General features: G+C 45.1%; 1 protein-coding gene across 4 annotated transcripts in view; it reads left to right on the forward strand.

Annotated features, from left to right (window-relative positions):
• Positions 1-25,202, forward strand: part of LOC141051319 (probable ubiquitin carboxyl-terminal hydrolase MINDY-4) — a 270,086-nt gene that overhangs the window by 98,648 nt on the left and 146,236 nt on the right. Inside the window, exon 3 of one of the 4 annotated variants that reach the window (XM_073548220.1) lies at positions 3,999-10,075. The exons of 2 other annotated variants lie outside the window; for them this stretch is intronic. In XM_073548220.1, the coding sequence (XP_073404321.1) occupies positions 3,999-4,123 (125 nt within the window). In that variant the 3' untranslated portion in view covers positions 4,124-10,075. Of the gene's footprint in view, positions 1-1,063; positions 10,076-25,202 lie in introns of those variants that run through there. One more of the 4 variants, XM_073548221.1, reaches the window with a different exon arrangement.

Below are 25,202 nucleotides of genomic sequence, written 5' to 3' on the forward strand. Positions count from 1 at the left end.
AGAATAATGGATCCCTTATAATGCTCCATACAGAACATTGGACCCTATATCTTGCTCCATGAAGAATAATAGACCTCATAATGCTCCTACAGAATAATGGATACCTTATAATGCTCCATACAGAATTTGACCCATATAATGCTCTGACCCCCCCCCCCCGACACAGGCCCCATAGCATGTTGATGTCCCGTCGGTGAGTGGGGCCCCCTGCTTGCTCAAGGCCCCAGCACTTACCTAGATGCAGGTGGTGACAAGTAAAGTTCATTTTCCCCTGGGTTCTGTACTACGGCTTGGCACCTTCATAACTCTATTAACCCACATATTACCAATAATTTGTGCTGGTGTTTAGGAGGTGATATTATTCTCTGATCTGTGCCTCCCTGATATGGTTGTCCAGCTATGCAAATATCTTCTGCATTTGGGGAGAGAATGCTACTATATTGTATATCTTGGGTTAGAATAGAAGCTTTGTTGCTGCGTGTCTTGTATATAACAGTTGTGTTATCAAATTGCCAATGGAGGTTGAATTGTAGTGAGGGTTGGGAGAGTCTCAGTCTTGGCTATTCTTAGGGTTGTGAAACAACTGAGGGCTGTTTGACCAGTGTCCACCACAGCTGCACTCCGAGCAGTAGGGATAAGACCACTGGACACTGATCAGTCAAGGTCACATCTTGTCTAGTAGACATCCTAATATATTGGAGCTGTGCTACTAATGGAGTTATAAACGAGGCTGATGCAGACCGAAGTATTGGTCCTGAAATGTTTAGGGTGTGACCTCTGATGACCGGTAATGTGTAGAGCACCAGGTTCTGAAACTGAGGAGTTCAAATAAGAAATTACTCTTTTACATGATAAATTTTCTGTTTGTCACCTATTATCTGGAGCTGGTGAGCTCTAATCATCATGAGATGGGTGGGAACGCAATAAATCAGGTAATTTAATACTTTATTCAGCTCAGAAGTAAAATTTTATTGTATTTTTGACTTATTGTTATGGCTCACAATCTGATTATTGATATTGTTGTGGCTCACAATCTAAACTCCCTATCCATATGTTTTTATAGTGTGGGAGGAAACCGGAGAACCCGGAGGAAACCCACGCAAACACGGGGAGGACATATAAACTCCTTGCAAATGTTGTCCTTGGGATTGGAGCCCAGGACCCCAGAGCTGCAAGGCTGCAGTGCTACCCACTGAGCCACCGTGCTGCCCCAAACTAAATTCAGACAAGTTGTTTCTATTCCAACAGATTCATCCATCACTTCTTCAGCCTTGTACTGTATAGCGTGGAGAGCTGTCCGCCTTGTCTCTTCACCCTGAGTTGCTCTTGTTGGTGTAAAATCCTTACGTGGTGGCCAGTTGATATAATCGGCCTCCACACCAGCTGCAATAACATTTATTCTCGGCTTTTTCTAAAACGCCCGAATCTACAAAGATAGAGGGAATATTGGTTAACAGACTGCCATGAATGGTGGTTAGTATCATGGATTGTATGAAAAAGAACAAACTGTAACCAATATATGAAGAACTGTCTGTAGACAACAACATATAATATGTAGCATCCTTAACCCTACAGCTTCCAGATGTCCGTCTACTCTGATAGTACTAAAATATAAAAGCATAATACCAACAGAACCGCACTGGTGTCATTGCACACTGATTGTGGTTCATGAGGCATTGAGTCATGAGAATTACTTACTTGTTATCACATGAAGTACATCGATAGTAGATGTTATATCATAACGGATACTGGTGAAATTCCTTCACCTCTGGCAGCTCAGGATGGATATCAGTGACCCTTTTTGCATAAGCCTGCCATAATGTACCATGACCATCTTTCCTCGCATCGATTAACCAGCAGGCAACATGGCACATCTCGTGTGCAAGTGTGGATCGTAATCGCTCTGAAAATAAAATAATTTATACAAGCATGAGATGACCTGAGTACAACCTGTTTGAATATTTTTGCTTTACATATCAGGACATAATAAAAAATATGTGGTCATTAGGTCTTCACATAAGGGAAATACAGGCGTGATGGGAGCAATTACAGTCACCATTTAGCGCACCGAAAGTGGTGGCTGTAAAACCCCCCCGAAACTGACTGACAGCCACACTGAGCTGTGCACTGTCGAGCTGGCTGTCAGTCAGTGCCGGGGAGTGCTTACAGTCATCACTCTCAGTGACCGGTGACTGTAATTGCTTGGGCCACAACTGCATCACTGAAAGCCGGCAGCTCCTGGATAAAGTTTATTTTCTCTCGGGTGCTGCACTTTCAGTACTACGGCTGGTCACCATAACGCTATTAACCATATCTGCAGGCAAATAGCATCATTGGACCAGACAGGCTTCCTTTAGGTCCATATTATTAATAGCACATGGCTGCTACTGCCCTGTTAATTCCTATGAAACCAGCAAAGGTGTACTTAATTTTTCAGACATTGCTTTTCCATGTTGGCCTAGTTTTTGTCAAATAGGTAATGACACAATGATATTTATCATGAGTTGTTATATTCTGAGGTTGTATTTAGCTAATTTTAAGACATTCTAAATTCAAATGTTTTTTTTATTTTGTCCTGATATGTAAATCCATAGAATTCAAAGAGGGTGTACTTATTTCTTCTCATGATTGACTGTACAATGCGTATATAAGATGTATTACAACCCAGGTAGCAGCGTGTTCCCATGTATACACGTTATCATATAAAGCTGCTGGAAGTGATGTGACGCCTACCTGCAGAAATTAAGACTTGATCGGAAAGTTCAATCCTGGAGCAACGTTGTTTTTTCCCTTCGCTTTGATAAGTTATAGCGGATTCTGGGTGCAGCGTCTTACTCCACTCAATTTTCAATTCATCAGGAAGCTAAAAAGAGGAATTAAATTCCATTAATCTGTAAACTCTTAGATCCCAATCTAACAAAGTACCCAGCGCTCATGTGTAATTTACGTCACTGGTCTCCTTCTATGGGGCATGGGGTATTTTGAGAAATCCAAGTTGTGAGAGCAACAACAAAAATAAACTTATTATAAAATGTCCAAATGTCAACTAAATGGTTTCATTAATAAATGTAAAAATCCTTTGACTGTCAAGCAAAAGTTAGAGAATCTCTGTGTCTATGGCGCTTGTGTAAGGTTTCCTCTCAATCAATAGATAAGATTACGACTTTCCTGGGATTTTCAATAACCAAATTACCCAACAGTGACAAATGTGTTATGGAGCCCTCCAGAAAGCTAAAGCTGCTTTTCTTAAAAATAATTGTGGGAGGAGGGAGAGGATGGATTTGTGATGTATAACCCAGATACTGATGATAGGATACCTGATTGTTGAACACGGTTTCATTATACAGCCGATACAGACGTGTCACCAGCTCCTCTTTATTCTCCTGGAAGTTTGTCACGTAGATGGAACTGGGTGATATGACGTCTTTCAGGAAACATCCAGGGATTTTGCACGTTGGCATATCTGCACAGAAATATGGAGAAGTGAAGAGATTTTATTTTTGAGGCACAAAACTGATGATTTTGCTGATAAGGCATGTCAGTACTCAGGTCCATACTAGAGAGGGGTCTAGAAACAAGGAGTCTGGAGAGTCAATAAAACTACAAATATAGGTTCAAACTAGAGAAGAATACATCACTGACCAGACTACCAGAGATCCACAGGATCCTACATTGGGATCTGACATTATAATGAGGTCCAAACACAACAGCTAATTTAATTGCAGTGAATACAATTTTGGGGATTAATTCGGGGAAGCTGGAGAATTCTAATTTCAAGTGATTCAGTCATCTCTAGAAACCAGTAGACAGCAGATTCCACAAAACCTTTTCCTATAAAAATACTGAGTAATGCAATGTGGCCCCAATATAGCACTGCAGCCCATAGCCGACATAAGCTGGTTTCTAGAGTAATAGACCACCCATGTGTGACACCACCAGTAATGATGGATGACATAGGCCATGCTGTACCCTTGCCTTGTTGTTTTTTATATTAATAGTTACCTGGCTTCAAGACGACAACTTCATTCAGTTCTGCCTCCTCCTGCATGCCTCGACGTCTCCGGACCCCACACAAGTAACTGTGATAATGAAATATCTTTATGTAAGCTGGTACAGAAGATAATATTCAGTTACCCACCAGAATATGCCCCTGCCCAACCACAGAGGGTAAGATGTACAGTGTATACCAGTCCTAATATATTACCCCATAATACAGCACCAGGACCGGCAGCTGCAGATTATATCACAGCCCTGTAGTATACCCATCTGCTGCAGTTACTGTGCCCCCTGTAGGTCAAACACTCACTTATATAGCGCCATTAATTTTACATGACTTTACAGACATCGTCATTGCTGACCCCATTGGGGCTCGCAATCTAAATTCCCTATCCCTATGTATTTGGAGTGTGGGAGGAAAGTGGCGTACCGGGAGGAAACTCACGCAACCACGGGGAGAACATACAAACTCCTGCAGATGTTGTCCTTGGTGGGATTTGAACCCATGACCCCAATCCTGCACAGACACAATGCTAACCACTGAGCCACCGTGTTGCCGATTTGTATAAAATGACAATAATGTGATATGCAGAGGAGAAGATGGAAACTCACCAGAAGATCCAGATCGTGGCCAAGAAGGCAACAATTGTTATCAGACATATGGGCAGGACATAGCGACGAATGACTAGTGATAAAGAAACAAGATGGCGGTTATTAATTCCTATCAGAGTAAGAATGTTCTAGAAAACATTGTCAGTATAAGAGCGCCACATTACATATATCAGGACTTGGTATAGGATGATTGGAGTAGGACTAGGAGATGAAGGAAATGACTACTCACTATTATTATCGTCGCTGATTTCCAAATTCAATCTGGGGAATATCCCAGTCCATGATCTCTGGGAAACCGCTGTCCAGAAGAGAAAGAAGGAAAATGAAGACATGAAACCCATGATATCAGCACGTGCCCCCAATACTGTAACGTGGGGGATAGAAGACTCCTTATAAGGCCATGTGCACACGATGCAGATATCCAGCTGATCCGCAGCGGATTTTACCGCGCAGAAACGCTGCATATCCGCATTGTGATGTACTTAATCAATTGAAAAAAAAACGCTGTGCAGACGCTGCGGATTTTTCCGCGTGGTTTTCTTGTGGTTCAAAATATGCAGCATGTCACTTCTTTTGTGCGGTTTTCGACCTGCTCTATTCTCCAAATCCACAGGGGGAAAACCGCACAAAAACCGCAAGAAAAAAGGAAGAAATCCACAGGAAAAATGCAGGTCATCTTCAATTCTGCGTGGAAAAATCCGCAGGGCAAAAAAGTACATGTGCACTTAGCCTAACTGAACCCTAGAAACTTACCCAGTCCCCGGTGACAACGTCCATTACCTGCTGATATCATTGGAACGTTCTCACCTGAACATGAGCAAATCACCAAAAATAGAGAACAATTCTCTGCATCTCTATATTGTCCAAAATTACCCCTATAAAGATTTGGCGCCCCCAACACATAGAACACTGGTCCCAGCGCTGTGATGTCACATCAGAATTCTGTAGTCTGGGGGCTGCTGATGTCATCAGAGACGGCCTGACTGATGGCGGTGTATGGGAATATAATATGTACAGGGGGATTCTACCTTCATTTACACACATTGTATCATCAGCTGAGAGTAAATGTTCACCCATAGATAACATTCAGGAGCTAAATATGTTCAAGGTGTCTCTGATAAATATCCTCATATTCCTTTATAACGGCCTGAGCTGAGTTTTCTGATACGGAGCTAACAATCTCCTGCATAGCCATAGCGGTAAATGACACAATTCTGTCTGCCACCACTAGAGAATATTGGAACTACTACAAACATGGATACACTCAACTCAATAGTAATCAGCATTCAGTGAGCTCCCCCTAGTGGTGGCTTCAGACATGCACATTTTTTCTATAAAGGGAATGATTAGATTATAGAATAATGGCTAATTTCTTCATACTACAGCACCGCTCCTACCCACAGGCCGTGTTCGGTATTACACTTCAATGACTTTCAAGTGAATGGTGATAAAATGCAATATCATAAACGACTGTTCTATAACCAAAACCCATGAACATATAAAGAAAACACAATATTTAATCCTCATTTATCAGTGTCTCTTACCTTCTCGTGGATAAGCAGGTCTCCCGTCTACATAATAGAAAAAAATTGCGAACAGCACTACAGCAACTCTCCGCACATCCATCCTCTTCAACTTCAAACCCTCAAAAGACTCCAGTGTCCTCCAGCGCATAGAACACTGAACGCAGCATTGTGATGTCACAGAGCGTCAGAACTGCCAGCTGTGATGATGTCATCAGTGATGTAGTCTCAGTAAGGAATCCTCCAGCGCATAGAACACTGAACGCAGCATTGTGATGTCACAGAGCGGCAGAACTGCCAGCTGTGATGATGCCATCAGTGATGTAGTCTGACTAAGGAACAATAGATGAGCAATAATATTGCACGCCCCACTTTTCAGTTTTTTACTTTCCACAAAAAATTTAAATAAACAATAAATTTTGTTCAACTTCACAATTGTGTTCCACTTGTTGATTCTTCACCAAAAATTTACATTTGGTATCTTTATGTTTGAAGCATGATATGTGGGAAAAGGTTGAAAAGTTCCAGGGGGCCGAATACTTTCGCAAGGCACTGTATATATTATTTTATTTGATTTAATCACTTCTTTGGAGTAGGTATATTAAACATTTTTTCCTGTAAAATGACTTGTGTTTAAGGCAAAATTTAAAAAGGATGTAAAAAAATATAATTTAAGTATAAGAAATTTTATTACAAAAATGGGAAATTTCAGTTTAATTTATGAAGGAAGCAAGAACTGCCAAAAATAAGGTACTCAGATATACCCTGCATTACACATAAACGAGGCCCTCATACACATTCTGTTCAAATTGGTACTCCTACTGTAGATTCATAAAGGCTATGCAGTTTTGAGGGTTGTATACCAAGAAAATGTACTCCAGACCACGGAATAGTCTATGGGTGAGCAATATAATACCGATAAGGGTATGTGCACTCTTTTAGTAAACTTTCTGCACCATTTCTGCATTTCTTGGCAGGAAAAATACAGCTGAAAAAAATTGTGCAAGGATAGGTGCAGGGCAGGAGGCATCTGCACCAGTGTTTTGGGCAGGGTATCGGGAAGCACCTAGCATAGGGGAAGAAGTGGTGTCACTCGATCGCACCAATTGTGGACCTGGGCATTAAGCCCACCGAGTCACGTGCCTGATCACGCTGGTGATGATTAGGTTCTTAGTGGCCAGGCCCCTGCTGATCTTTGCATGGCACAGGTTGCAAATGGCCATTTGGTTTGTCTCAGAACTCTCTTTAAACAAGTCTCAGACAGGGAACAACTAACTGTGAAATTCAGGACTGTCGGTTCTCTGCGTGACAGTTGCCTGCCTTCTCCCTCTGGTCAGCCCACAGCCTCCTCCTGTCTGTTTTGGTACTGCCAATCTCTCACCCTTAGCACTGCTGGCCTTGCTCTGCATGCCAGATTCCCAGGTTGTGTCTATGACTTCATCATCCACCACCTCGTCTTCCATCAACACACCCTGGTCCTCCTGACTTCGTGACTTAACAACATGCCTTAGCGGCAACTGTTTCTTATCATCATTATCAATCTCCTTATCCCAAATGTTCCATTCCTCACTGTCATGTTCTTGTGGCCATGGCTGCTCTAAGTTCTGGGCATCACTAAATAGCATGTCCTGTCCCTCTTGGAGAATGCAGGTTGAGAGGCCACAATCAAGAAATGTGAGAAAGATCTCCCCGGAGTGGCCTAGTGTGGGATCACTAGACTCCAGGGACTCAACATGGTGGGAGGAAGGAAGATCAGGGTGGGGATTAAGTGATCCAGACTTTAGGCTGGTGAGACTGGACCATGTGGAAGACTTCAGAAATGGTGTACCGTGCCTCCCTGCAAAGTGGGACACAAACCTATGTCTCTTGGATGAGGCATATTATTCTATGTAGCACCTTATGAGGCCATCATTAACCTTTTATGCAGCATTCTGTGGGGCATATTCTATGGAGCATCTTATGGGGCCATCATTAACCTTTTATGCAGCATTATATGAGGCATATTATTCTATGGAACTTCTTATGAGGCCATCATTAACCTTTTATGCAGCATTATATGGGGCATATTATTCTATGGAGCATCTTATGGGGGCATCATTAACCTTTTATGCATCATTATATAGGGCATGTTATTCTATGGAGCATCTTATGGGGCCATCAATAACCTTTGTGCAGCATTATATGGGGCATATTTTTGCATGGAGTATCTTATGGGGCCCATCATAAACTTTATGGAGCATTATAAGGGCCCATCATGAACTTTATGGACCATTATGTGGGCCCATAATGAACTGTATGGAGCATTATATTGGCCCATCAAAAACTGTATGGAGCATTATATGGGGTTCCTGATTCAATATGGAGCCCCCTTGCATTGCCCAAGTATTGTTGAGTACACGTACTGGAATATCTCTGGTCTTGGATATACAGTACATACCGTATTTTGAGAATTTAATCGCTATGGTATGGATTTCTTTTTTAAAGTCTTTTTTTTATCCTGTTAGAAATGGATCCCAATACTTCTAATACTGACCAAAACAAAAACGCAGGTCATATGAAGCTGGTTTCAAACTTAAGGTTGTGTCAAGAGCAGAAGAAAGCAATAACAGTATTGCAAGTAGGGAATTTTGTGTTAACGAAAAACAAGTGAGGGAGTGGTGGAAAATGAAAGTGGACTTGGAAAAGATTCCAAAGGCAAAAAAAGCTCAACGTGGTTTAAAGATGTCATAGGAGGCTCTAGAGACTGAATTGCATACATGGGTTATGGAGTGTCGTAAAGAGGGTTACGGCATAACACGTATGGGAATTCGCTTACGTGCCCTTCAAATGGCTAAAGAAGACAAATTGAAAGCACCAGGAATTGAAAATTTTGTTGCATCAGCAGGATGGTGTACCCGCTTCACGAATAGATTTAGCCCATGTTTGCTGCAAAGAACAAAGATTTCACAGAAGTTGCCAAAAGACCTTGATGAAAAAGTGATGTCATTCCATTCATTCATCATAAAACAAAGAAGGATCCATAACTATGACCTGGGAAATATTGGAAATATGGATGAAACACCTATGACTTTTGATCTTCCAAGCAACAGAACTGTGGCAAATATTGGAGACAAAACTATTTTACTCAGAACCACAGGAAACAAAAACAATATGGTAACAATAACTTTAAAAGTACAAAAACCTTACTTAGCTCAATCAGCAACTAAGCTAAAACACAATAGTTAAAATCTTTTAAAGTCACTGGATTCTTCATCATCTGTATGCCCAAACAGAGCTTCAGCTTCAGCTGATAAGAGGTTATCAGCATAGACATTGTCATCATCACTGAGTTGGTCATCCCGTCAATGCTATTGTATGAAAACGACAGTAGTGACGGGATGACCAACTCAGTGATGATGACAAGAATCCAGTGACTTTAAAAGATTTTAACTCTTGTGTTTTAGCTTAGTTGCTGATTGAGCTAAGGTTTTTGTACTTTTAGGCTGTGTGCCCACGTTACGTTTTTTAAGCATTTCCGCAGCACTTTTAGACAAGCGTTTCTGCTGCGGAAATGCTTAAGGAAAGCATTTAATGTAATAGAATGGAAAACGCACATGTGCTAATGGTGCGTTTTTAACCACTGCGGAAACGCTTAGCAATTAAAAACGCAGCATGTTCATTAAATTTGCGGAATTGCATGCCATCAATTATATTGGCAAAAACGCATAGGAAAACGCATGTCAAAACGCTTGACAATCGCGTCAAAAACGCATGTCAAAAAGCGCATGCGTTTTCCCTGGCAAGGGCATGCGTTTCTGCTCAGGAAAAAAACACTTGAAAAACGCTAGGTGGGCACATAGCCTTAAAGTTATTGTTACCATATTGTTTTTGTTGGCCCTCTTTTCCAATTACAGTGCTCGTTTAATGTTTTTCTTTTAAATAAATATTCAAAAACATTTAACCTACTGATGTCTCAATTAATCTTACTTTTATTGGTATTTATTTTTATTTTTGAAATTTACCAGTAGCTGCTGTATTTTCCACCCTAGGCTTATACTCGAGTCAATAAGTTTTCCCTGCTTTTTGTGGCAAAATTAGGGGCCTCTGCTAATACTCGGGTCGGCTTATACAGTACTTGAGTATATACGGTATATTAAATATTTTGAACTAGCTGAAGAGCCCGGCGCTGCCCGGGCATAGTAACTAACTGTGGTTAGTTATAACAAATTATAATTATCCTCCATCCCATAGTTCTGTGCCCATATACCCATCATTAGTGTTGAACGATACCGTTCGATACCCCAAAATATCATATCGGATGGTATCGCCCGATACGAAAAAAATATCGGGTATCGCCGATTACGATACCGGAAGTCCCATTCAAGTCAATGGGACTTCCGGTATCGGAATTTAAAAAAGCCCTTTATTTCCTTGTTGGCTAATTCTACATAATTGAAAACAAATAAGAATCATGTAGAATGTATTGTGGGAGGTGGAGGAGACATTAAAGGCATAGTGGTTTATTCAAATCACATGGCATAGCATTAATTCCAATTTTTTTTTTCAAGACGTTCAGAGTTAAAAAGATACTGACTATGTTAACCTTTTTTATATTTTGTCAGATATGTATGTTTCACAACTTCCATGCTCTTCACCTTCTTTTGTACTTCTCCCACACTTTCTCCTTCGTGATCCGCAGCAGTAGCATTTTTCTCATCAACTTTTTCTTCACCTTATTCTTCTTCATCTTCTTCCCATTAATTTTTTTTTTCCATTCTTCATATTCTTCTTATTCAGCTATTATTAATTTTCATATGCTATTTCTTCATCTTCTTCCTATTCTTCTTTTTCTTCATTTTCTTATGGTGACAGGCATTCCTGTAGTTCTTATCTATAAAAGTTATAAGATTACACCTTACGTTCTGCCTGTCACTAAAGATTTACAACAGGATTTGTCCGCATTCAGTTTGGCCTGCAGCAGCAGGCATTTTCCAGGGGCACCACGAGGAGGAACGGACTCACCCCCATTTACTGCTTAGTCTTCTTTTGCTTATAATTTTGATTTCTTCTATGCTGATTTTTAGTCTTATGCTTAATGTTCTTCTGCTTTCTGTTCTTCTGCTTTTGCTTCTTCTGCTTCTTGTTCTTCTGTCTTTTGTTCTGTATCTTGGTGGTTGTCTTCATGTTCTTTGTCCTCTTGGTCATATTATTTAGGGTCATATTTCTGGTCTTCTTTGGTGTGGTCTTCAGGGTCGTCGTCATCAGGGTCGTCGTCATGGAGATCAATACGGATTACCAAAGACAATTTCAAAAAGCTTGATCTTGGAAATGTAGCAGAAGGTACAAGAAGGCTGAGAAACTGGCGAGAACCAGCTGACAGTACTGGAACCCGTAGTGGCAGCAGAAGGAACAAGAGCCAATGGCACTACTGAGGAACAGCTGACGGTGCTGGAACCCAGATGGGTAGCAAAAGCTACAAGAGCCAATGGCACTACCGAGGACCAACTGATGGTGCTGGACCACGGTTACTAAGCAGAAGGTACCTGTGCTAAAAAGCACTACCAAGGACCAGCTGACGTTGCTGGACCTCGGATACCGAGATGGAGGCACCTAGGCCAAAGGCTCTGGCGAGAACCAGCTGACAGTGCTGGAACCCGGATGGGTAGCAGAAGGAACAAGAGCCAATGGCACTACCGAGGACCAACTGACGATGCTGGACCACGATTACTAAGCAGAAGGTACCTGTGCTAAAAAGCACTTCCAAGGACCAGCTGACGGTGCTGGACCTCGGATACCGAGATGGAGGCACCTAGGCCAAAGGCTCTGGTGAGAACCAGCTGACAGTGCTGGAACCCGGATGGGTAGCAGAAGGAACAAGAGCCAATGGCACTGCCGAGGACCAACTGACGGTGCTGGACCACGGTTACTAAGCAAAAGGTACCTGTGCTAAAAAGCACTACCAAGGACCAGCTGACGGTGCTGAACCTCGGATACCGAGATGGAGGCACCTAGGCCAAAGGCTCTGGCGAGAACCAGCTGACAGTGCTGGAACCCGGATGGGTAGCAGAAGGAACAAGAGCCAATGGTACTACCGAGGAACAGCTGACGGTGCTGGACCACGGTTACTAGGCAGGAGGTACCTGTGCTAGAAAGCACTACCAAGGACCAGCTGACGGTGCTGGACCTTTGGATAACGAGATGGAGGCACCTAGGCCAAAGGCTCTGGCGAGAACCAGCTGACAGTGCTGGAACCCGGGTGGGTAGCAGAAGGTACCCATCCAAAGCAAAGTAGCCAGGCCGCAAGCCGGCCGCAGTTACCGAAACCCACAGTCCTACAGGGGGTCCATGTCCCATTGGCACTACGGATCCAGCCTTCAGTGCCAGTTCCCGCAGCCCACATAGGAGTCACCTAAACTGCAGGCACCGTAGAGTCGGCTAACCCGGCCGCAAGACGACAGGACAACGGATTGTTGACATAGTGACTTTGACACTACCCGGAAACAGATGGCGTGCTGGAACCAGGCTGGGCAACGGAGTACCCGTGCCAAAGACACTGCCGAGAACCAGCTGACGGTGCTGGAACCCAGATGGGTAGCAAAAGCTACAAGAGCCAATGGCACTACCGAGGAACAGCTGACGGTGCTGGACCACGGTTACTAGGCAGGAGGTACCTGTGCTAGAAAGCACTACCAAGGACTAGCTGACGGTGCTGGACCTTCGGATACCGAGATGGAGGCACCAAAGCAAAGTAGCCAGGCCGCAAGCTGGCCGCAGTTACTGAAACCCACAGTCCTACAGGGGGTCCATGTCCCATTGGCACTATGGATCCAGCCTTCAGTGCCAGTTCCTGCAGCCCACATAGGAGTCACCTAAACTGCAGGCACCGTAGAGTCGGCTAACCCGACCGCAAGACGACAGGACAACGGATTGTTGGCATAGTGACCTTGACACTACCCGGAAACAGCTGGCGTGCTGGAACCAGGCTGGGCAACAGGGAGTACCCGTGCCAAAGACACTGCCGAGAACCAACTGGCGTTGTTGGAACCCAGGGACAATCATGGTGAAGGCCGAGGCCTACTTGGTGGTAGTTTTAGATTGTTTGTAGGCTACAACAGACTGTCAAGGTGCTCCAATTAGGCATCTGTCTCCACTCTGTTTCCAGGATTTCACGTGACCACCAACACTGCCAGTTTATGCGTACAGTAGCCGTCTGCCCAATCCACACGTGTCTCTGTGTTACTGGGGTGCTGTAATGTCAGCAGATCCCCTGATGTGTGTCTGCCCATGTCTCCTGCTCTGTCCACATTCCCACCACTTGCAGTGGGAAGGTGGACAGCGCAGGAGACAGTGCCGGACACACATTGGGGGATCAGCTCACGTAACAGAACACCAGGAACACAGGAACAAGTGTGAAATGCGTGGACGGCAACTGTGAGCAGGAACTGGCGGTGTTGGAGGTCAGGGGAAATACTAGAGACAGAGTGGAGACAGAGGCCAAATCAGAGAATGTTTAAATCTGAAGTAGTTACAATTTGGAGGCAGCAGCAGTTTGCCCTCCACACAGCAGGGGATCAGCTGACGTTACCGAACCCCACTTTCACATGAACGAGTGTTTTTTTCTGTGTGGACAGCACTTCCGAGCACCAACTGGCATTGTTGGAGCCCTGGGACAATCATGGTGCAGGCCGAGGCCTACTAGGAGCCAGGTGTAAGTTGGAGGTATTTTGACTTTGGAGGGAGCAGGACACTTTGCCCTCCACACAGCAGGGGATCAGCTGATGTTACCGAACCCCATTTTCACATGAACAAGTGTTTTTTTCTGTGTGGACAGCACTTCCGAGCACCAACTGGCGTTGTTGGAGCCCAGGGACAATCATGGTGTAGGCCGAGGCCTACTTGGTGGCAGTTTTAGATTGTTTGTAGGCTACAACAGACTGTTAACGTGCTCCAATTAGGCATCTGTCTCCACTCTGTTTCCAGGATTTCACATGACCACCAACACCGCCAGTTTATGCGTACAGCAGCCGTCTGCCCAATCCACACGTGTTCCTGTGTTACTGGGGTTCTGTAATGTCAGCAGATCCCCTGATGTGTGTCTGCCAATGTGTCCTGCTCTGTCCACATTCCCACCGCTTGCAGTGGGAAGGTGGACAGCGCAGGAGACAGTGCCGGACACACATTGGGGGATCAGCTCACGTAACAGAACACCAGGAACACAGGAACAAGTGTGGAATGCGTGGACGGCAACTGTGAGCAGGAACTGGCGGTGTTGGAGGTCAGGGGAAATACTAGAGACAGAGTGGAGACAGAGGCCAAATCAGAGAATGTTTAAATCTGAAGTAGTTACAATTTGGAGGCAGCAGTAGTTTGCCCTCCACACAGCAGGGGATCAGCTGACGTTACTGACCCCCACTTTCACACGAACGAGTGTTTTTTTCTGTGTGGACAGCACTTCCGAGCAACAACTGACGATGTTGGAGCCCAGGGATAGTCATTTTGTAGGCTGAGGCCTACTTGGAGGCAGTTTAAGATAAGACGTTGTTTGAATTTGGAGGCAGCAGGAGAGTTTGCCGTACACACAGCAGGGGATCAGCTGACGTTACCGAACCCCTCTTACACATGAGCGAGTGTTTTGTCTGTGCGTACAGCACTTCTGAGCACCAACTTGCGGTGTCGGAGCCCAGGGAAAATCAGGTAGTAGGCCGAGGCCTACTTGGAGCCAGGTGTAAATCTGAGGTTGTTTGACTGTGGAGGGAGCAGGACACTTTGCCATACACACAGAAGGGGATCAGCTGACGTTACCAAACCCCACTTACACATGAGCGAGTGTTTTGTCTGTGCGTACAGCACTTCTGAGCACCAACTGGCGGTGTCGGAGCCCAGGGAAAATCAGGTAGTAGGCTGAGGCCTACTTGGTGGCAGTTTTTGATTGTTTCTAGACTACTACTAACTGTCAACGTACTCCAATTAGGCCTCTGTCTTCACTCTGTTTCGAGTATTTCCTCTGGCTTCCAACCACGCCAGTTGCTGCTCTGAAATGCCGTCTGCACAACCCACACTTGTTCCTGTGTTACTGGGGTTCTGTATCAGGCAGCTTCTCCCTAGAGGTGAGTCAGGCAATGTCTTCTGCTCTGTCCACTTTTCCACTACAAGTAGTGGGAATGTAGACAAAGCAGGAGACATTGCCGGACTCACCTCTGGAGATGAGCAGATGTTACAGGACCCAGGTAACACAGGAACAAGTGTTGATTGTGCAGACGGCACTTGAGAGCAGAAACAGGCGGTGTTGTAGACCGGAGGAAATACTCAAAACAGAGTGGAGACAGAGGGCAAATCAGAGAACATATTAAATCAGAGGTAGTCAGAAGTTGTAGGCAGCAGGAGAGTTTGCCGTACACACAGCAGGGGATCAGCTGATGCTACCGAACCCCACTTACACATGAGCGAGTGTTTTGTCTGTGCGTACAGCACTTCTGAGCACCAACTTGCGGTGTCAGAGCCCAGGGAAAATCAGGTAGTAGGCCGAGGCCTACTTGGAGTTAGGTGTAAATCTGAGGTTGTTTGACTGTGGAGGGAGCAGGACACTTTGCCATACACACAGCAGGGGATCAGCTGACGTTACCGAACCCCACTTACACATGAGCGAGTGTTTTGTCTGTGTGGACAACACTTCTGAGCACCAAATGGCGGTGTCGGAGCCCAGGGAAAATCAGGTAGTAGGCTGAGGCCTACTTGGTGGCAGTTTTCGATTGTTTCTAGACTACTACTAACTGTCAATGTACTCCAATTAGGCCTCTGTCTTCACTCTGTTTCGAGTATTTCCTCTGGCTTCCAACCACGCCAGTTGCTGCTCTGAAATGCCATCTGCACAACCCACACTTGTTCCTGTGTTACTGGGGTTCTGTAACAGCAGCTTCTCCCTAGAGGTGAGTCAGGCAATGTCTCCTGCTCTGTCCACTTTTCCACTACAAGTAGTGGGAATGAAGACAAAGCAGGAGACATTGCCGGACTCACCTCTGGAGATGAGCAGATGTTACAGGACCCAGGTAACACAGGAACAAGTGTTGATTGTGCAGACAGCACTTGAGAGCAGAAACAGGCGGTGTTGTAGGCCGGAGGAAATACTCAAAACAGAGTGGAGACAGAGGGCAAATCAGAGAACATATTAAATCAGAGGTAGTCAGAAGTTGTAGGCAGCAGGAGAGTTTGCCGTACACACAGTAGGGGATCAGCTGACGTTACCGAACCCCACTTACACATGAGCAAGTGTTTTGTCTGTGTGGACAGCACTTCTGAGCAACAACGGGCATTGCTGTAGCCCAGGAAATAAAGTTCAGGTCATAGAAACATGAACACAACAGGAGACCTGGATCCTGTTGCCAGTCAATTATTTATTCTGGAAGAGGACTGGCAAATTCAGGTGAGATCCAGGCCTTGTTCATTTTCAGAAAAGTAAGCCGGTCAACATTATCGGCGGATAGTCGCGTGCGACGGTCTGTTACCACACCACCTGCAGCACTAAAGACACGTTCCGATAATACACTGGCAGCAGGGCAAGCCAGCACCTCCAATGCATACTGGCTAAGCTCTGGCCATGTATCCAGCTTAGAGACCCAATACTTGAACGGGGAAGAGTCGTCTGGGAGTACACTAACAGGGCAAGACAAGTAGTCTGTCACCATCTGACGGAAACGTTGCCTCCTGCTGACTGGAGCCGTCTGTGATGGTGTAGCCGTTTGTGGCGGTCCCACAAAACTTTTCCACATTTGGGCCATACTGGCCTTGCCTTGTCCTGCGGCACTGCCTCTGCTACCTCTTTGTGCAGAGCTTCCTCCACTGCCTCTACCCACATGGCTGCTTTGAAAAGCACTACCAGCAACACTTGCGGGGGGAATGGAGAACATGATGGCCTGCACAAGTGTTTCTTGGTACTCCCGCATTATACGCTCCCGGTTCAACTGTGGTATGAGGCTTTGTAAGTTGTCCCGGTAGCGTGGATCTAGGAGGGTGTACACCCAATAATCAGCTGTGTGGAGAATGTTGGCGATGCGGTGGTCATTTAACAAGCACTGCAGCATGAAATCAACCATGTGCTGCAGACTGCCAACTGGACCGGAAACGCTGTCCCCAGCTTGAGGCAGCATCTCAGCCTGCTCAGCATCACCCCACCCTCGCTGTACACACTGACTACTAGAGCCTTGTGTACCTCCCTCCTCTGGAGAGATGTGTTCCTCCTCCTCCTCCATTGACTCCTCGTCATCCTCCTCACTAAGTGTCCCCTGCCTGGGCCTTTGTGTGGAAGCACGTTGCGCAGACTTGCCAGAAGCAGATGGCATTTCTGACTCCTCATCCTCGACCTCTTCAAAAACCTCCTCACTTAGTGCTTGTAAGGTTTTTTGAAGCAGACAGATAAGGGGGACAGTCATGCTGACTAGTGCATCATCTGCACTGGCCATCCGCGTGAAGTCATCGAAGGCACGCAAAACTTGGCAGATGTCCCTCATAGTGGCCCACTCAGAGGTGGTGAAGTGTGTCCGGCGCACAGTGCGACTTGTTTGCGCCTGATGCAGCTGGTACTCCATTACTGCTGCCTGCTGCTCACACAACCGCTCCAACATATGTAATGTTGAATTCCACCTGGTGGGGAGGTCACATATGACGCGATGTTTTGGCAGGCGGAATCGGCGTTGCAGAGATGCAATACGCGATCTTGCCATGCTGGAACGCCGCAAGTGAGCACACTCTAGGCGAACCTTGTGCAGCAGTGCATCAAGATCCGGATAGTCCCTCAGAAAGCTCTGCACGACCAAATTGAGCACGTGTGCCAGACATGGTATGTGAGTGAGGTTGCCTAGGCCCAGAGCTGCCACTAGATTTCGGCCATTGTCACTCAATACCAAACCTGGCTGGAGATTCGCTGGCACAAACCACACATCGCTCTCCTGCTTGATGGCATTCCAGAGCTCCTGTGCTGTGTGGCTCCGATTCCCCAAAGAAATTAATTTAAGGGCGGCCTGTTGACATTTGGCCACACCTGTGCTCATATCTGGCCTAACAGGCTCATGCAGTGCTGATTCCGAGGAACTAGAGTAGGAGGAGGACTCAATATGTACAGACTGCATTCCTGCAATCCTTGGAGTTGGCAGAATACGTACAGAGCCACTCTCCAGATCTGTACCCGGCTCCACAACATTGACCCAATGGGCAGTGAGGGAAAGGTATCGTCCCTGTCCATGGCTACTGGTCCACGCATCGGTGGTCAGGTGGACCTTGCTACTGACGGCGTTTAGTAGCACATTTTTAATTTTTCCCTCCACATGCTTTTGCAGGGCAGGGACGGCTTGCCTGCTGAAATAAAAGTGGCTGGGCACATTGTATTGTGGAACTGCCAATGACATCAAGCTCCGGAAGGTGTCAGTCTCCACCAGCCTGAATGACAGCATCTCAAGGGCCAGTAGTTTGGCAATGCCGGCATTCAGAGCCAGTGCTCGGGGATGGTTTGCCGAGTATGGCCGCTTTTTCTCCCATGCCTGTGCTACCGATTGCTGGTGAGTGGCCTGGGAGTGTGCGGATGACTGAGAACGTGGTTCAGTGGGTGGAATTTCACTGGGTCTCTGGACAACAGTGGCAGTGGTTCTTCCATGGCGTTCCAGTGAGGAAGCCGAACCAGCTGTGTGTGAGCTGGAGGAAGAGGCCCCAACATGAGCTGAAGAGGTGGTAGGTGCTGCTGAAGGTTGGCCTACATCTTCAGTGTGTCTGTGTAACTCCACCTCGTGCTTGGTACGCACATGTTTCCACATATTTGTGGTATTGAGGTTGCTCACATTTTTCCCTTGTTCAACTTTCTGATGACACAGCTTGCATTTGACAAAGCAAATGTCATCTGCAACTGTGTCAAAAAAAGACCACGCACTGCAAGTCCTGGGAGCGCCCGTTTTCTGTTTTGGAAGAGAATTGCTCCTCACGGGTGCCAAAGTGGAGGCTACAGGCAACCAAGTCTGCCCCCCGCCCTCTCCCTCCTCTTTTGGCCGTTCGGGGAATCTCTTCCTCGGAGCTGCTCCCACCACCTTCCTGTGGCTGACGCCATGATGGGTCAAGGACCTCATCATCTCCACTCCCCTCTTCAAGCACCGGCTGGTCCTGGGTTGTCTCGCCAGCACCGTATGCACCAGAAATTGGCAACTGAGTCTCATCATCAGATGAGCACTGAGGTGTGCTGACAATAGGCACTGGCCCACCCGCCTCTTCAGATTCAGAGGGACAAAGCAGTTGCGCATCACTGCATACTCCCTCTTCTTCATGCTCTAGAATTCTGCTTGGCTGGCCACCTCTTTCCAAGCCAACAGATTCTGAGAACAGAAGTAAAGATTGAGATGGCTCCTGTCCAGGGCTCTCAGACTGCCTGGGCAATTTGGCAGGTGGTGAAGAGAAAGATGGTTGCTCTTCAGTGCTCTGGCCCTGGGAGGATGCGGAAGTCATTGAAGTGGATGCGTTAGCTGCCATCCATCCGACAATGGCTTCAATTTGTTCGTCACGCAGCAGTGGGGTACGGCGAGGTCCTACAAAGCTGCGCATGAAGGACTGTTGCCTGGTAAAAGTGGGGGATGCCGGGTCACTGGTGGCCGCAGCAGACACCGAATCCCCACGTCCTCTCCCTGCTGAATCCCCCCGTCCTCTCCCTGCTGAAACTCCACGGCCACGACCACGTGCCTTACTCCCTGCCTTCTTCATCTTGGTAGACTGATAAAGATAGGCAGAAAAGTAAAAAAGGGGTGGCTTAGTGTTCTTATTCCTGAACACCTGCTAACCAGTATAAGAAACACTAATTTGGCTAAGAGTGTGTGAATCATAGAATCATAGAATCGTAGAGTTGGAAGGGACCTCCTGGGCCATCTGGTCCAACCCCCTGCTCAAAGCAGGATTCGCTAAATCATCCCAGTCAGATGTCTGTCCAGCCTCTGTTTGAAGACTTCCATTGAAGGAGAACTCACCACTTCTCGTGGCAGCCTGTTCCACTCATTGATCACTCTAACTGTCAAAAAGTTTTTTCTAATATCTAATCTGTGTCTCCTCCCATTCAGTTTCATCCCATTGCTTCTAGTCTTTCCTTGTGCAAATGAGAATAAAGTTGATCCTTCTACAATGTGACAGCCCTTTAGATATTTGTAGACAGCTATTAAGTCTCCTCTCTGTCTTCTCTTTTGCAAACTAAACATTCCCAAATCCTGCAACCTTTCCTCATAAGACAGGGTTTGCAGACCGGTCACCATTCTGGTCGCTCTTTTCTGAACTTGCTCCAGTTTGTTGATGTCTTTTTTAAAATGTGGTGCCCAAAACTGGACACAATATTCCAGATGAGGGCTGACCAAAGAGGAGTAGAGGGAAATAATGACTTCACGTGATCTAGACTGTATGCTTCTGTTAATACATCCTAGAATTGCATTTGCCTTTTTTGCTGCTGCATCACACTGTTGACTCATATTCAGTCTGTGATCTATTAGTATACCCAAGTCTTTTTCACATGTGCTGTCACTTAGCCCTATTCCTCCCATTCTATATATGCTTTTTCCATTTTTATTGCCCAGATGTAGTACTTTGCATTTCTCCCTGTTAAAAACCATTCTGTTAGTTGCTGCCCACTTCTCCAGTTTATTTAAATCTTTTTGAATCCTCTCTCTCTCTTCTCTAGTATTAGCTATCCCTCCTAGCTTTGTGTCATCAGCAAATTTAATCAGTTTACCCTCAATTCCTTCATCTAAATCATTGATAAAGATGTTGAACAATACAGGGCCCAGGACAGAGCCCTGTGGTACCCCACTTGAGACATTCTTCCAACTGGATGTGCAGCCATTTACGACCACTCTTTGGGTCCGATCACTAAGCCAGTTATGAATCCACCTAACAGTTGCCTTGTCCATTCCATACTTAATCATTTTTTCAATAAGGATTGTATGAGAGACTTTGTCAAATGCTTTGCTGAAGTCAAGATATACTATATCTACAGCATTTCCTTGATCCACCCAATCAGTGATACCGTCATAGAAGGAAATTAAGTTAGTCTGACATGACTTATTAGTTACAAACCCATGCTGACTCTGTTTAATCACTTCATTCTTATCCAGGTATTGACATACATGTTGTTTAATAATTTGTTCAAAGATCTTTCCTGGTATAGAAGTCAGACTCACCGGCCTATAGTTACCTGGGTCCACCTTCTTCCCCTTTTTGAAGATAGGAACAACATTTGCTCTTCTCCAGTCTTCTGGCACTTCTCCTGTTCTCCAAGAATTTTCAAAGATTATAGAGAGGGGTTCAAAAATTTCTTCTGCTATCTCCTTCAGTACTCTGGGGTGTAATTCATCTGGACCTGGAGACTTGAATTCATTTAGGCTAGCTAAGTGTTTCCTCACTATCTTTCTGTTTATAGATATCCTGGATTCTTCTATTCCCTTAATAGGACAGTGAATAACAGTTGATGTTACATTTCCTTTCTGAGAGAAAACAGATGCAAAATAGGAATTTAAAATTTCAGCCTTCTCAACATCCTGTCTTACCATTTCATCATTTTCATCCTGTAAAAATCCTATAGCATCTTTGACTTTTCTTTTACTTTTGACATATCCCCAAAATCCTTTATTATTGCTTTTGACATCTCTTGCAAGCCTCAATTCATTTTCAGCTTTAGATAATCTGATTTGTGCCCTGCAGGTTCTGCAGACAGCATTATATTCTTCTTTAGATATGCCTCCCTCTTTCCATTTTATAAACATTTTTTTCTTCCTTTTTAGCATGTGCTTAAGTTCTGTGTTCATCCATCCTGGTTTCCTTAACTGCTTCCTATTCTTCCCTCTTTTCGGAATTGTTAACAACTGTGCTTTGAGAATTTCATTTTTCAAGATTTCCCATCCTTCCTGGACATTTTTGTCTTTAAGGATATCCAGCCATTGGATCCCTCCAATTCTCTTTCTGAATCCCTTAAAATCTGCCTTTCTGAAATCTAACCTTGACGTCTGAGTCTTCACAGGTCTTCCGCCTCTAGTTATCCAAAATTCTAAAATAGCATGGTCGCTACCTCCTAGGGTCCCAGCCACTTTTACCTCCTCAACCATTTCCTCCCTGTTTATAAGGATTAGATCCAAGGTAGCAGTTCCCCTTGTTTTCTCCCTTACCTTTTGGAAGATAAAGTTGTCAGCAAGAGAGGATAAGAATTTCCTTGACCTGTTAGTTTTGCCTGAGAGAGATTCCCAACAAATGTCTGGATAGTTGAAATCTCCCATGACAACTATGTCATATTTTTTGGAGAACTTGGCCATTTGATGCATAAAGAGTTCATCCATAGCTTCAGCTTGCACAGGCGGCCTGTAGTAAATGCCTACAATGGTGTCCTTTCCATTGTTCTGTCCTTGTATTCTTACCCAAACAGTTTCCACAGAACTCCCAGTCTCTGAAGCTTCAATCTCTGTGCAGATATACGTGTTTCTAACATACAATGCGACACCCCCTCCTCGTTTATCAAGTCTGTTTCTTGCAAATAAGTTGTATCCTTCTAGTCTTGTATTCCAATCATGTGTATTGTCCCACCAAGTTTCAGTGATTCCAATGACATCATATTTCTTTTCCTGTGTTAGTAGTTCCAATTCTCCTTGTTTGTTGCCCATGCTTTGTGCATTAGTATAGAAACATTTTAGTTTGTGATTGGTTTCTCTTTCTCCAATATTTTTATTAATTAGATTCTTTCGTCTTTGTTCTTCCTTTCCACTTCTAATAGCAGAGTTCTCAATAGCATTTGTCAGGTGTATGGCTTTTTCTGGTCTTTTGCTTCCCTTCCCATGTTGTTCTAGTTTAAAGCTCTCCTTACAAGTGTAGCAAGGCGACTTCCAAATACATGCTTACCAGTCTTCGTAAGGTGCACCCCATCTCTAGCAAGTAGTCCATCGTATAAGTAGTTCACTCCGTGATCCAGAAATCCAAATCGTTGCTGACGGCACCATCGACGTAGCCAGTTGTTCACCTGCAGAATCTTATTCCACCTCCTTGTTCCATGGCCATCCACTGGGAGGATGGAAGAGAAGACCACCTGCGCTCCCAGTTCTTTCACTTTCTTGCCTAAGTCTTCAAAGTCTCTGCAGATGGTTTCCAGGTCGTTTCTTGCAGTGTCATTTGTCCCCACATGTAGTAGCAGGAATGGGTAGTCATCTGTAGGTCTGAAGAGTCCTGATATCCTGTCAGACACATCTTTAATTTTTGCACCTGGAAGACAACACATTTCTCTTGAAGTTATATCCGGTCTGCAGATAGCGGCCTCAGTTCCTCTCAACAGGGAATCCCCCATGACCACCACTCTCCGTTTCTTCTTCACAACATTTTTCTTTCTCCATCCAGGAGGACTCTGAAGGCGTACAAGGTTGCTGCTTGTTGGCAAAGTCTTATCCTGATGTATTTCTTCATTGTTTTCCTGCGTGAGAGCCTGGTACTGGTTTCTGAGCAGTATGGGTGCTGACTGCTTCCTGATCCTCCTGCTTCTCTGGGTCACATGTCTCCATTCCTCTGTTTCTTCAGGTGCACTTCGAATTTCTTCTCTTTCTGTAACATGAAGAGATAATTCTGCTCTGTCCAAGAACTCTTCACCTTCCTTAATGATCTTCAACGTAGCTAACCTCTCTTCGAGATTTTGCAACTTTTCCTCCAACAGGGACACAAGCTTGCATTTGTGGCATGTGAAGTTTGGCTTTTCCACTGGTAAGTCTGTGAACATGTAGCAAGAAATGCAGCTCACCAAATGGCTCCTGGCCTCTTCCATCTTGAGATTTCTTAAAAACGATGAAAGATGAGCCCAAATATGCAAATGATCTCCTCAAGACTCTTCCCCTGGTTTTCCGATTTCCTCTTTTCAGCTGCAACGGCCAAAACCCAGTGATCGTTGAGCTCGCGGAGACTCTTCTCTTATCCCAGAAGGCACTGGGAATATGCAAATGATCTCCTCAAGACTCTTCCCCTGGTTTTCCGATTTCCTCTTTTCAGCTGCAACGGCCAAAACCCAGTGATCGTTGAGCTCGCGGAGACTCTTCACTTATCCCAGAAGGCACTGGGAATATGCAAATGATCTCCTCAAGACTCTTCCCCTTGTTTTTATTGTGTACTACACTTTAATACGATCTAATGTGGCCTACACAACTCTAAAGTGGAGTGTTTGGTGAACTTTATTTCCTTTTTTTTTGGGGGGGGGGGGGGAAGAAAAGGATGTGACCAAAGTTTGAAAGCTATAGTATCACAAACTTTTTGGAGCGATTACAATGCAGGAAGCTAACCTACAATGCAATTGATGAGGCTCCAAAAAATAGGGTGATACTAGTCTGGCTGGCCCTGAAGGGCACAAGCCAGCAAAAAGGCTCCTCTATCTAGTCCTATATAGTGTTTGCAACCAACCAATGACAATGGATGCGGATGGAAGCACACTAATATAGGAGCAAAAATCTGGACAAATTAGCTGCAAAAAAAGGACTATGTATGAGGCAGTGACGCACGCTGAGCGGACTACAACCAGCGGTGGCTGTAGAACACACTGCAACGTGAGCTGCACTCACACACAGAGAGACCTATCAGACAGCCAAAAACAGTGCAGAGATATGGGCTATAGCACTGAAAGGCTGCTGAAAGGTTCCGCTGTCCACTCCTTTAGTGTTTGCAACCAACGTATATGGATACGAATGGAAGCACACTATACAGGAGAAAAAAAAAGCAGCAATAAAAGAAAAATGTGTATGAGGCAGAGACACACGCTGGGCGGCCTACAAGCAGACGTGCCTGCAGGACACACTACACAGCGTGGGTCTGCACTCACACAGCCCTTGCAGACAGCTATTAAAACAGCGCTGCTGAGCTACAAAAATGCTACAGTGGTGGATTATGTAGCCTGGGTAGAGCAATAGATATGTTTGATGATCGCTATTTCTAACTGTCCCTCACAGTCTTCAACAGCAGCCTGTCCCTAACTGAATTCACAGCAGAGTGACCAGAAATGGCGGCTGCAGCGGTTTTTATAGTGCATCATGACATCATTTCAGCAGCCAATCACAGCCATGCCAGTAGTTA

Source organism: Dendrobates tinctorius, unplaced genomic scaffold, assembly GCF_039654945.1.
Source record: "Dendrobates tinctorius isolate UK_male_01 unplaced genomic scaffold, ASM3965494v1 ptg000156l, whole genome shotgun sequence".
Lineage (NCBI taxonomy): Eukaryota > Metazoa > Chordata > Amphibia > Anura > Dendrobatidae > Dendrobates > Dendrobates tinctorius.